At 48.7% G+C, this 12797-nt stretch overlaps 1 protein-coding gene across 7 annotated transcripts in view; it reads left to right on the forward strand.

The window, feature by feature from the left end:
* Positions 1-12797, forward strand: part of LOC134205378 (protein unc-13 homolog 4B-like) — a 60403-nt gene that overhangs the window by 17484 nt on the left and 30122 nt on the right. For all 7 annotated transcript variants that reach the window (XM_062680598.1, XM_062680596.1, XM_062680597.1 and 4 more), the window contains one exon: positions 4971-5214. In XM_062680598.1, the coding sequence (XP_062536582.1) occupies positions 4971-5214 (244 nt within the window). The remainder of the gene's footprint in view (positions 1-4970; positions 5215-12797) is intronic.

Raw genomic sequence — 12797 nt, forward strand, 5'->3', positions numbered from 1 at the left:
GTGAGAAAATCAGCTCTAGTGCATCGCGCGTTAATGTGATACGAATCGAAAGTAATATTTAATACCTTTGTACGTTGTTTATTGTGCTCGAAAAAGGTTTTTCTGTAACCCACACTTTGTGCAGTCATGTCGAAACCTTATATGTGGGATTTTATTCTAATCAAACTGTAATCATTAGTCTATGGCGTGGTGATTCACGAACGTCATCATGATAGCCTCTTTCTCATTCCCGGTGCATTCTTCTCGACCCACATTAGATTTATTAGGCACAGACTCACATATGAGAATTTGTTACAGTTTTTTGCCGGCAGTGACGTTATTAGATGATAATAGACTAGTACTTCTAATGATATTCATCTCAAATGAATATTCATAAATATATTTCGATTAGATTGGATATTTTAAATCGTGAAGATTATTTTGAGTAGGGGCCTAACATCTTTTTAATTATCAGGTGAATTTAATATGTCCTGTTCAATATTACAAAGCTATTTTTGTTGATGTCCTTTTGCATTCAATCGAGTGTAATAAAAATAAACTATAATGTGATGTATCTTCCAATATTTTCTAGAAAAAGGGGGTGCTAAATTTTAATCTGTTTGAACCATGCAGCGGCGCTAATAGTCATGGTGTTTTATTTGGTTTCTTGCGTCTTTTGCGTTTTTTTTAGAGAAACTCACCGATTTTTTACCTAGAATCTTATTTAAACTAAACTGATTTTTCCCAGAAATTTCTCCCTATTCTTGATCACTCAACAAACATTATGGATTGCAGCAATAATGTAAATAGCTTATTACATAAATTTAATTCAACTATCCAGCTGCTGTCTCCAGCAGTATCGTTATGTCGGGATGCGGTATGAATCGGACAGCAAGGCATCATCAGATTTGCACTAAATAACCGACTGTTGTAGCAGCAGTTGAGCTGCCTTGCAGTGGTTTTAAGTTTAGCTGTGTTACTTGCATGTATGGACCCTTCTAGAGGCCGCACAGGCCTGAGCACCGGTAAGATACCTGTTGCCTGTGCCCGGGGGACAGATCAGACATCTTGGTTCAGCCTGATAGGTGCGAGCTTGAACCCGTAACGCTGGGTAGACATCTTTACGTGGTGTGGTATGGCGTAACATCTACAACGGTTACATTGCCAACTACAGGCAAATCCTGACCCAACGAATACCTTCCTCATTACCCAACTCCGTGGTACTTATGAGGGTGCTGTTAAGTCACTGGCCTCTCGTTACTTACTTAACCACATCAACACTTCCTTCCTCTCCCTAGTTAAGGCGAAGATGAGCGTAGCCAGGAGTAGTAATCCAAACGCTTTTGTTATTTTTGTTTAAGACTGGAATCAAGGACCACTCCCCTTCTTAATTTCAGATAGCATTCTAGATAAGGATCTCAAAAGTAAAACATGAGTAGAGTATCACTAGTGTCCAATCTTTGAATTACACCGTAACAATGCTAATGCTACGGCATAGCTTACTGCGGTCAGGCCCCCTTTGCATTCATAGGATTTATGGCCGTGGCCAAGGTTCCTGTAACAGGACTAAATTGGTTGGCTTGTGCTCAACGAGCACACCGACCAGCCCACTTTCAAATTTGCCTTATCCAGCACCTTCTTGGCCTCAGCCATTCCAAGTAACCATTAGTTCTATATTACGCCAAACCGCCATATAGGGCCACTATAAGGCTATTTGAAAACTTATAAGTATTAAAGTAGCACTGTATGGCCGATTTGGCGAAATATAGTGCTTATTGGTTATTTGGGACAGGTACTTTGAATGAGGCAACCTGCATTCCCGCATAGCCTTTGCGTAACCGAATCGCGGATTCATGGATATCGACATTGCACTGATTTCTCAGTGCGTCTATCAGGTCTCTGACCTCGGTTATCTCATCAAGGCCCGAGGATGTTCGAAACTGGACATATGGCTCTAACTTGAACCCCATTTCCCAGGACCCCCTCTGTCAACTTTTTATACTCAGAACTCTTCTGAGCATCATCCCGTTTCAAGACGAGTACCATCTCGTCTTTCCGCGTTAGTCGGATGCAGTTATCATCTTCTCCTAGACTAGAGAGCTTTTCGTTGCATCTCATAGTCTTCAAGACGTCGGCGTAGCTTTTACCGTCTGTCTTGACGATAATCGCCTCATCTCTGTCTTTTCGCCGGCCACTGCCACTGGAAGGCGCACCCTTTTTCTCACGGGCTCTACTCTTCTTAGCATTGGCCTGCTCCGCTCAATTTGCTGCACTCCTTGCGGCTTGTTGACGACTCCGCTTCGTCTTTTTGGGATTCACGACCTCCGTCAGATCCTCCTCCCGGCGATCTTCAGTTACCCTCTTTAGTGGAGCCACTGTTTTTCGTTCATCCTTAGGGCCAACTGTCCGCTCAATCCTTTCCGGGCGAGTTTCCGCATTTCTCCTCTTAGGTGGCACTGTAACCCTTTTAGCTACATTCAGGTCCGCCACCTGCGTGACCTTACTTAGCTTCGGAGTTGCACCCCTGATGGCCATCCGCTTTTGGAGTTCCGCAACCTGACTCTCCACCAGCTGATTCTCCTCAGTAAAAAGACGAAACTCCGATTCGACCTCCTTCCTGGCCTTCGCCGCCTGGCTCACCACCGACTCCTTCTCCTCAGTGCTCCGCATTTTTACCGGCCTCTAGCAAAGTCTTCCACTCCGACTTTGCCTCCACGAGTGGAGCGCAGAGGGTCAGTGCGGCCTGTTTCAGATTCTTACTGTAGTTTACGCGGGTATCCAGAAAAGACATGATTACATCTGAAAAGTAGTAATCACCTCCATTGTTTGGCCTTCGATATACTCGTGGTTGGTCATCAACGAGCTTATGAACTTGACCAGAGTGGGACCGTTCATTTTAACGTCGACCAGCACCTCATCTGACCCACCACGACCATCACCTTCGCTTCCCACGGCGACTTTTGGGGTGATCGATTAAGGCCACTTCGTATAGCGAAAGGGTCCTCCTTACCGCCAGACATCGCATTGCTGTTAGGTCCTCCTTGCGGCTTCTGTCAAATACTGATGGTGTAGTCACATGATACAGTATTACAATATTCAAAACATTATTCAGTAACACGCAGCCAGTATGCCGTAATCAGGATCTTACATGCATCGATCCTGTTGTGCCGATTGGCACTCCCGCTAGGCTCGTGCGCTTTAGGCGGCACATGGTCGCTTTAATAGGGTCTGCTTGCGGATACTTGAGGCTTTTGGAAGAGGTTTAGCCGAGCCCACTGCCAAACTCCACAACCTTCTAGGCAGACCCCCGTACTCGCAATCACTTGGGTGGGGTCTTAAAGCCCTTGGACATAGTCCCTGCTGCCCCAACCTTCTGAAGGTTCTGGCATGTCGGAGGTGAACAGGTTAAACATCAGGGGCCGAGGATACTGCCCAGAGGGACGCTTGCGACGATATCGTGCGCATTGGATCTCGCTCCGCTGATTAAGACCCGAAATGTCCTTGCCAACAGGTAACTGAGGAGGGCAGAGGTCCTTCGTAACCTAGTAGGGAAGTATCTGTCTAGCATACTGGGGTCGTGGATTCAAACCCTATTGAAGGAAAGTGGTTACCTTCATTACATTTTTCGAATATTCCACATGATGTGCAACAACAATCGAATTTCAAAAAAAATATCTAATTTACATACCGAGTGGTCAATAATCCGGAATTTAGGCAATAAACTTTCATTGAACTAACCTCAGGGAATGCTTTTGTAGCCACCAGGAGGTACATAGTCATCTTCTCAAATGCATGTTTTCAGTCCCATTTTTCCATAAAGCAAAAATAAAACGAAAGATAGATTTTAAGTGTATGTTATTGTAAATCAATAATAATTAAAATAATGATTTAAAAAAATAAATATATTTTTTTAAAACGGTCTTGTCTTATTACAACATTGAAAGTGATCATCAGTGACGTTCCTTCCAAATATTCTTTGCAGTCTATCAGTCTAAATGCATACAACGCCATTTATATTTTTCACCAGGTTTCATTATTAGAAGAAAAAGAATCCTTTTATGCGCTATCTGTGTCAGAAATAGCCTAAATGTTTAGACCCTATCGGATTTCTATCTGAAATTGTGTAAAAGCTTTGTCCTGCATCGAAATCAACTGCTTCTTAATGGCAGTATGACAGTAAGGTCATCTGATTTAAAAGATACTTAAAAAGAATGAAAATAACACTATCTCTATAATAAGTTGCAGTGAAAAAAAATCGGACTTGAAATTTAAAAACATGTGAGTATGAGCAGGATTTACACAATTGCTAAGGAAAAGCCAAATCGTTGGATTGTTGGATTCGTCCATTGAAGTAGTATCTTAATTCAATATGTTCGAAGATCCTGATGGTGTCTGTATAAATAAAGTATTATCGGACTGGTCCTCTAGCGATCACGCATCATGTGACATGAATCACGTCATGGTTTACTTTCTAAACTACACGGAGATCATTCGCCTTTATGGTCGTAAAATTTGCTCATCACCAACCGGTTTCTGTTAGTATCAGTTTTTCTTTGGAGGACTTTCTCAAAGCTATGAGATACTGGAGAATAGAGACCCAATCCAGGAGGTATTGTTGACTAATTTGGCAGCGTAAGCCTTGAGCCAACAATAGTTATGCTTTGTCAAAGTTCAGTTGTGCAATTAACTAAACTATAACGATGTCTAATGTTGCTAAGCAAAAGTTAGTCATCTGTTTCGTTTTTATCCCACTACAATCAATCACGTATAACTTACAAAGTGATAACATCTTGCATATATCTTAAGCACAATCTAGTCTTTACCAGTTCACATGATTAACGACTACTAGCATCGCTGTAAACTCGATCAGAATGAGCCAATAAATCTGGCCTAGAAAATTTATGGGAATTTCCACAGAAGAATGATTTACTGCAAGCCACTGAAAAATCAGAACATTAATCGAAGCAATATTATTTCCTTCCCTCTTCTAGGACCTTGGAAAAGGAAACCTTCTTCGAGAAGTTTGGAACACTCTTCAAACAACGATCCTCCCATTTTCTGCTCCAGTCCAAGAACGATGTGTCGCTGCAGGACGAGACGGGCGGTACCCAGGAGCTGATCGTGAACACCACGAAAACACAAATTATCCCACCGGCAGTCGCCGGCAGTGGCGAGGGCACACAAATCGTATCGGCCGGAGATGGCTCCATCGATACGCAGTACGATGAAGACGCAGTAAGTATGCAGCTGCCATGCTCTCCGTTGGTACATGAAAGATTCTCTTTGTATCGCACAAGGTCTGGGAGCTATGAATAAATTGCACTAAATTCATCACCCTGATTAGAACCTATCCCGAATCGATCGCTCAAGTGTTGTGTAACAATATTTATAGTCTCGTACAGCGAAGCGCAACAAATGGTTCATTGCGTTAGTACAGCTTGAGCCTACTTACGATGGAGTTAAAAATAAATTCTTGACTTAATGGATTTCCGATCGTCAAACCCCGGCTGGTACACTAAACCACGTCATTACTTTGCCTCCAATTGGCTTACCGCCGATGAGTGAAAGTGCTTTGGAGATCAAGCATCGGCGGGTTTTATTTGGCCGTCATCGATTGGGGGGGGGGGCTCTTGAAGAAAGAATGTCACGATGAAAAGAAACAGAAATGGCCACTTTGCGGGAGCAGCTAATCTGCGCTCATCGCCGTTCCGATATGGATGATTTATTGCCATATTCTATAAATAGGGGGAACACATTGAAGGAATATTTAAGAAAATTGGAATGTAAATGGGTAATTAAAACAAACGCTTGTTCAGTTAGGTGGATAAGAAAGCAATGATCATCGATTATACTTGTAATGTCAGTAGTGGATATTTATGTAATACAGGAGGACGATACTCATTCTAGTTAAATTTTAAATGTCGCGAAGTTGTAGGGCCCTCCTTAGCCGTGCGGTAAGACGCGCGGCTACAAAGCAAGACCATGCTGAGGGTGGCTGGGTTCGATTCCCGGTGCCAGTCTAGACAATTTTCGGATTGGAAATTGTCTCGACTTCCCTGGGCATAAAAGTATCATCGTGTTAGCCTCATGATATACGAATGCAAAAATGGTAACTTGGCTTAGAAACCTCGCAGTTAATAACTGTGGAAGTGCTTAATGAACACTAAGCTGCGAGGCGGCTCTGTCCTAGTGTGGGGATGTAATGTCAATAAGAAGAAGAAGAAGTTATTAAATTTGAAAAAAGTTCAACAGGAAACGCATTTTTATCTATCTAGTATAGAGTACACTGAAATACAGCCCTGCCGTCCTGATTAGTCACGCTTAGTCGACAACTAAGAAGCTTTCTACTAAAGCAAAAATTTGTTTTGGTCTATTTTAGCTAATTGAAACTCAGATTCGCCTACATAGGTCTCAGTATGATAGTTACTATCAACTGTGTGTACAAAAATAGTAAACCAATCGGTTTTACGGTACGGCTTCGCACTACCGGCGCCCTCATGTGTCGCAGTTGAGCGCTGTTAGTTACTATCAACTCCCCCAAAGCCAACATGTTGAGCATCCGCGAGAACGGCTTCGCACTACCGGCGCCCTCATGTGTCGCAGTTGAGCGCTGTTAGTTACTATTAACTCCCCTAAAGCCAACATGTTGTGCATCCGCGAGTACGACTTCGCACTACCGGCGCCCTCATGTGTCGCAGTTGAGCGCTGTTAGTTACTATCAACTCCCCCAAAGCCAACATGTTGTGCATCCGCGAGTACGGCTTCGCACTACCGGCGCCCTCATGTGTCGCAGTTGAGCGCTGTTAGTTACTATCAACTCCCCCAAAGCCAACATGTTGTGCATCCGCGAGTACAGTTTTGCACTACCGGCGCCCTCATGTGTCGCAGTTGAGCGCTGTTAGTTACTATCAACTCCCCCAAAGCCAACATGTTGTGCATCCGCGAGTACGGCTTCGCACTACCGGCGCCCTCATGTGTCGCAGTTGAGCGCTGTTAGTTACTATCAACTCCCCCAAAGCCAACATGTTGTGCATCCGCGGGTACGGCTTCGCACTACCGGCGCCCTCATGTGTCGCAGTTGAGCGCTGTTAGTTACTATCACCTCCCCCAAAGCCAACATGTTGTGCATCCGCGAGTACGACTTCGCACTACCGGCGCCCTCATGTGTCGCAGTTGAGCGCTGTTAGTTACTATCAACGCCCCCAAAGCCAACATGTTGTGCATCCGCGAGTACGGCTTCGCACTACCGGCGCCCTCATGTGTCGCAGTTGAGCGCTGTTAGTTACTATCAACTCCCCCAAAGCCAACATGTTGTGCATCCGCGAGTACGGCTTCGCACTACCGGCGCCCTCATGTGTCGCAGTTGAGCGCTGTTAGTTACTATTAACTCCCCAAAGCCAACATGTTGTGCATCCGCGAGTACGACTTCGCACTACCGGCGCCCTCATGTGTCGCAGTTGAGCGCTGTTAGTTACTATCAACTCCCCAAAGCCAACATGTTGTGCATCCGCGAGTACGGCTTCGCACTACCGGCGCCCTCATGTGTCGCAGTTGAGCGCTGTTAGTTACTATCAATTCCCCCAAAGCCAACATGTTGTGCATCCGCGAGTACGGCTTCGCACTACCGGCGCCCTCATGTGTCGCAGTTGAGCGCTGTTAGTTACTATCAACTCCCCCAAAGCCAACATGTTGTGCATCCGCGAGTACGGCTTCGCACTACCGGCGCCCTCATGTGTCGCAGTTGAGCGCTGTTAGTTACTATTAACTCCCCTAAAGCCAACATGTTGTGCATCCGCGAGTACGACTTCGCACTACCGGCGCCCTCATGTGTCGCAGTTGAGCGCTGTTAGTTACTATCAACTCCCCCAAAGCCAACATGTTGAGCATCCGCGAGTACGGCTTCGCACTACCGGCGCCCTCATGTGTCGCAGTTGAGCGCTGTTAGTTACTATCAACTCCCCCAAAGCCAACATGTTGTGCATCCGCGAGTACGGCTTCGCACTACCGGCGCCCTCATGTGTCGCAGTTGAGCGCTGTTAGTTACTATCAACTCCCCCAAAGCCAACATGTTGTGCATCTGCGAGTATGACTTCGCACTACCGGCGCCCTCATGTGTCGCAGTTGAGCGCTGTTAGTTACTATCAACTCCCCCAAAGCCAACATGTTGTGCATCCGCGAGTACAGTTTTGCACTACCGGCGCCCTCATGTGTCGCAGTTGAGCGCTGTTAGTTACTATCAACTCCCCCAAAGCCAACATGTTGTGCATCCGCGAGTACGGCTTCGCACTACCGGCGCCCTCATGTGTCGCAGTTGAGCGCTGTTAGTTACTATCAACTCCCCCAAAGCCAACATGTTGTGCATCCGCGAGTACGGCTTCGCACTACCGGCGCCCTCATGTGTCGCAGTTGAGCGCTGTTAGTTACTATTAACTCCCCCAAAGCCAACATGTTGTGCATCCGCGAGTACGACTTCGCACTACCGGCGCCCTCATGTGTCGCAGTTGAGCGCTCCCCCAAAGCCAACATGTTGTGCATCCGCGAGTACGGCTTCGCACTACCGGCGCCCTCATGTGTCGCAGTTGAGCGCTGTTAGTTACTATCAACTCCCCCAAAGCCAACATGTTGTGCATCTGCGAGTATGACTTCGCACTACCGGCGCCCTCATGTGTCGCAGTTGAGCGCTGTTAGATACTATCAACTCCCCAAAGCCAACATGTTGTGCATCCGCGAGTACAGTTTTGCACTACCGGCGCCCTCATGTGTCGCAGTTGAGCGCTGTTAGTTACTATCAACTCCCCAAAGCCAACATGTTGTGCATCCGCGAGTACGGCTTCGCACTACCGGCGCCCTCATGTGTCGCAGTTGAGCGCTGTTAGTTACTATCAACTCCCCAAAGCCAACATGTTGTGCATCCGCGAGTACGGCTTCGCACTACCGGCGCCCTCATGTGTCGCAGTTGAGCGCTGTTAGTTACTATTAACTCCCCAAAGCCAACATGTTGTGCATCCGCGAGTACGACTTCGCACTACCGGCGCCCTCATGTGTCGCAGTTGAGCGCTGTTAGTTACTATCAACTCCCCCAAAGCCAACACGTTGTGCATCCGCGAGTACGGCTTCGCACTACCGGCGCCCTCATTTGTCGTAGTTGAGCGCTGTTAGTTACTATCAACTCCCGCAAAGCCAACATGTTGTGCATCCGCGAGTACGGCTTCGCACTACCGGCGCCCTCATGTGTCGCAGTTGAGCGCTGTTAGTTACTATTAACTCCCCCAAAGCCAACATGTTGTGCATCCGCGAGTACGACTTCGCACTACCGGCGCCCTCATGTGTCGCAGTTGAGCGCTGTTAGTTACTATCAACTCCCCCAAAGCCAACATGTTGTGCATCCGCGAGTACGGCTTCGCACTACCGGCGCCCTCATGTGTCGCAGTTGAGCGCTGTTAGTTACTATCAACTCCCCCAAAGCCAACATGTTGTGCATCCGCGAGTACAGTTTTGCACTACCGGCGCCCTCATGTGTCGCAGTTGAGCGCTGTTAGTTACTATCAACTCCCCCAAAGCCAACATGTTGTGCATCCGCGAGTACGGCTTCGCACTACCGGCGCCCTCATGTGTCGCAGTTGAGCGCTGTTAGTTACTATCAACTCCCCCAAAGCCAACATGTTGTGCATCCGCGAGTACGGCTTCGCACTACCGGCGCCCTCATGTGTCGCAGTTGAGCGCTGTTAGTTACTACCACCCCCCTCCCCGCCACCACGCTGTGCAGCCGCGAGTACGGCTTCGCACTACCGGCGCCCTCATGTGTCGCAGTTGAGCGCTGTTAGTTACTATTAACTCCCCTAAAGCCAACATGTTGTGCATCCGCGAGTACGACTTCGCACTACCGGCGCCCTCATGTGTCGCAGTTGAGCGCTGTTAGTTACTATCAACTCCCCCAAAGCCAACATGTTGTGCATCCGCGAGTACGGCTTCGCACTACCGGCGCCCTCATGTGTCGCAGTTGAGCGCTGTTAGTTACTATCAACTCCCCCAAAGCCAACATGTTGAGCATCCGCGAGTACGGCTTCGCACTACCGGCGCCCTCATGTGTCGCAGTTGAGCGCTGTTAGTTACTATCAACTCCCCCAAAGCCAACATGTTGAGCATCCGCGAGAACGGCTTCGCACTACCGGCGCCCTCATGTGTCGCAGTTGAGCGCTGTTAGTTACTATTAACTCCCCTAAAGCCAACATGTTGTGCATCCGCGAGTACGACTTCGCACTACCGGCGCCCTCATGTGTCGCAGTTGAGCGCTGTTAGTTACTATCAACTCCCCCAAAGCCAACATGTTGAGCATCCGCGAGTACGGCTTCGCACTACCGGCGCCCTCATGTGTCGCAGTTGAGCGCTGTTAGTTACTATCAACTCCCCCAAAGCCAACATGTTGAGCATCCGCGAGAACGGCTTCGCACTACCGGCGCCCTCATGTGTCGCAGTTGAGCGCTGTTAGTTACTATTAACTCCCCTAAAGCCAACATGTTGTGCATCCGCGAGTACGACTTCGCACTACCGGCGCCCTCATGTGTCGCAGTTGAGCGCTGTTAGTTACTATCAACTCCCCCAAAGCCAACATGTTGTGCATCCGCGAGTACGGCTTCGCACTACCGGCGCCCTCATGTGTCGCAGTTGAGCGCTGTTAGTTACTATTAACTCCCCTAAAGCCAACATGTTGTGCATCCGCGAGTACGACTTCGCACTACCGGCGCCCTCATGTGTCGCAGTTGAGCGCTGTTAGTTACTATCAACTCCCCTAAAGCCAACATGTTGTGCATCCGCGAGTACGGCTTCGCACTACCGGCGCCCTCATGTGTCGCAGTTGAGCGCTGTTAGTTACTATCAACTCCCCCAAAGCCAACATGTTGTGCATCCGCGAGTACGGCTTCGCACTACCGGCGCCCTCATGTGTCGCAGTTGAGCGCTGTTAGTTACTATTAACTCCCCCAAAGCCAACATGTTGTGCATCCGCGAGTACGACTTCGCACTACCGGCGCCCTCATGTGTCGCAGTTGAGCGCTGTTAGTTACTATCAACTCCCCCAAAGCCAACATGTTGTGCATCCGCGAGTACGGCTTCGCACTACCGGCGCCCTCATGTGTCGCAGTTGAGCGCTGTTAGTTACTATCAACTCCCCCAAAGCCAACATGTTGTGCATCCGCGAGTACGGCTTCGCACTACCGGCGCCCTCATGTGTCGCAGTTGAGCGCTGTTAGTTACTATCAACTCCCCCAAAGCCAACATGTTGTGCATCTGCGAGTATGACTTCGCACTACCGGCGCCCTCATGTGTCGCAGTTGAGCGCTGTTAGTTACTATCAACTCCCCCAAAGCCAACATGTTGTGCATCCGCGAGTACAGTTTTGCACTACCGGCGCCCTCATGTGTCGCAGTTGAGCGCTGTTAGTTACTATCAACTCCCCCAAAGCCAACATGTTGTGCATCCGCGAGTACGGCTTCGCACTACCGGCGCCCTCATGTGTCGCAGTTGAGCGCTGTTAGTTACTATCAACTCCCCCCAAGCCAACATGTTGTGCGTCCGCGAGTACGGCTTCGCACTACCGGCGCCCTCATGTGTCGCAGTTGAGCGCTGTTAGTTACTATTAACTCCCCTAAAGCCAACATGTTGTGCATCCGCGAGTACGACTTCGCACTACCGGCGCCCTCATGTGTCGCAGTTGAGCGCTGTTAGTTACTATCAACTCCCCCAAAGCCAACATGTTGTGCATCCGCGAGTACGGCTTCGCACTACCGGCGCCCTCATGTGTCGCAGTTGAGCGCTGTTAGTTACTATCAACTCCCCCAAAGCCAACATGTTGTGCATCCGCGAGTACGGCTTCGCACTACCGGCGCCCTCATGTGTCGCAGTTGAGCGCTGTTAGTTACTATCAACTCCCCCAAAGCCAACATGTTGTGCATCTGCGAGTATGACTTCGCACTACCGGCGCCCTCATGTGTCGCAGTTGAGCGCTGTTAGTTACTATCAACTCCCCCAAAGCCAACATGTTGTGCATCCGCGAGTACAGTTTTGCACTACCGGCGCCCTCATGTGTCGCAGTTGAGCGCTGTTAGTTACTATCAACTCCCCCAAAGCCAACATGTTGTGCATCCGCGAGTACGGCTTCGCACTACCGGCGCCCTCATGTGTCGCAGTTGAGCGCTGTTAGTTACTATCAACTCCCCCAAAGCCAACATGTTGTGCATCCGCGAGTACGGCTTCGCACTACCGGCGCCCTCATGTGTCGCAGTTGAGCGCTGTTAGTTACTATTAACTCCCCCAAAGCCAACATGTTGTGCATCCGCGAGTACGACTTCGCACTACCGGCGCCCTCATGTGTCGCAGTTGAGCGCTGTTGGTTACTATCAACTCCCCCAAAGCCAACATGTTGTGCATCCGCGAGTACGGCTTCGCACTACCGGCGCCCTCATGTGTCGCAGTTGAGCGCTGTTAGTTACTATCAACTCCCCCAAAGCCAACATGTTGTGCATCCGCGAGTACGGCTTCGCACTACCGGCGCCCTCATGTGTCGCAGTTGAGCGCTGTTAGTTACTATCAACTCCCCCAAAGCCAACATGTTGTGCATCTGCGAGTATGACTTCGCACTACCGGCGCCCTCATGTGTCGCAGTTGAGCGCTGTTAGTTACTATCAACTCCCCCAAAGCCAACATGTTGTGCATCCGCGAGTACAGTTTTGCACTACCGGCGCCCTCATGTGTCGCAGTTGAGCGCTGTTAGTTACTATCAACTCCCCCAAAGCCAACATGTTGTGCATCCGCGAGTACGG

Source organism: Armigeres subalbatus, chromosome 1, assembly GCF_024139115.2.
Source record: "Armigeres subalbatus isolate Guangzhou_Male chromosome 1, GZ_Asu_2, whole genome shotgun sequence".
NCBI lineage: Eukaryota > Metazoa > Arthropoda > Insecta > Diptera > Culicidae > Armigeres > Armigeres subalbatus.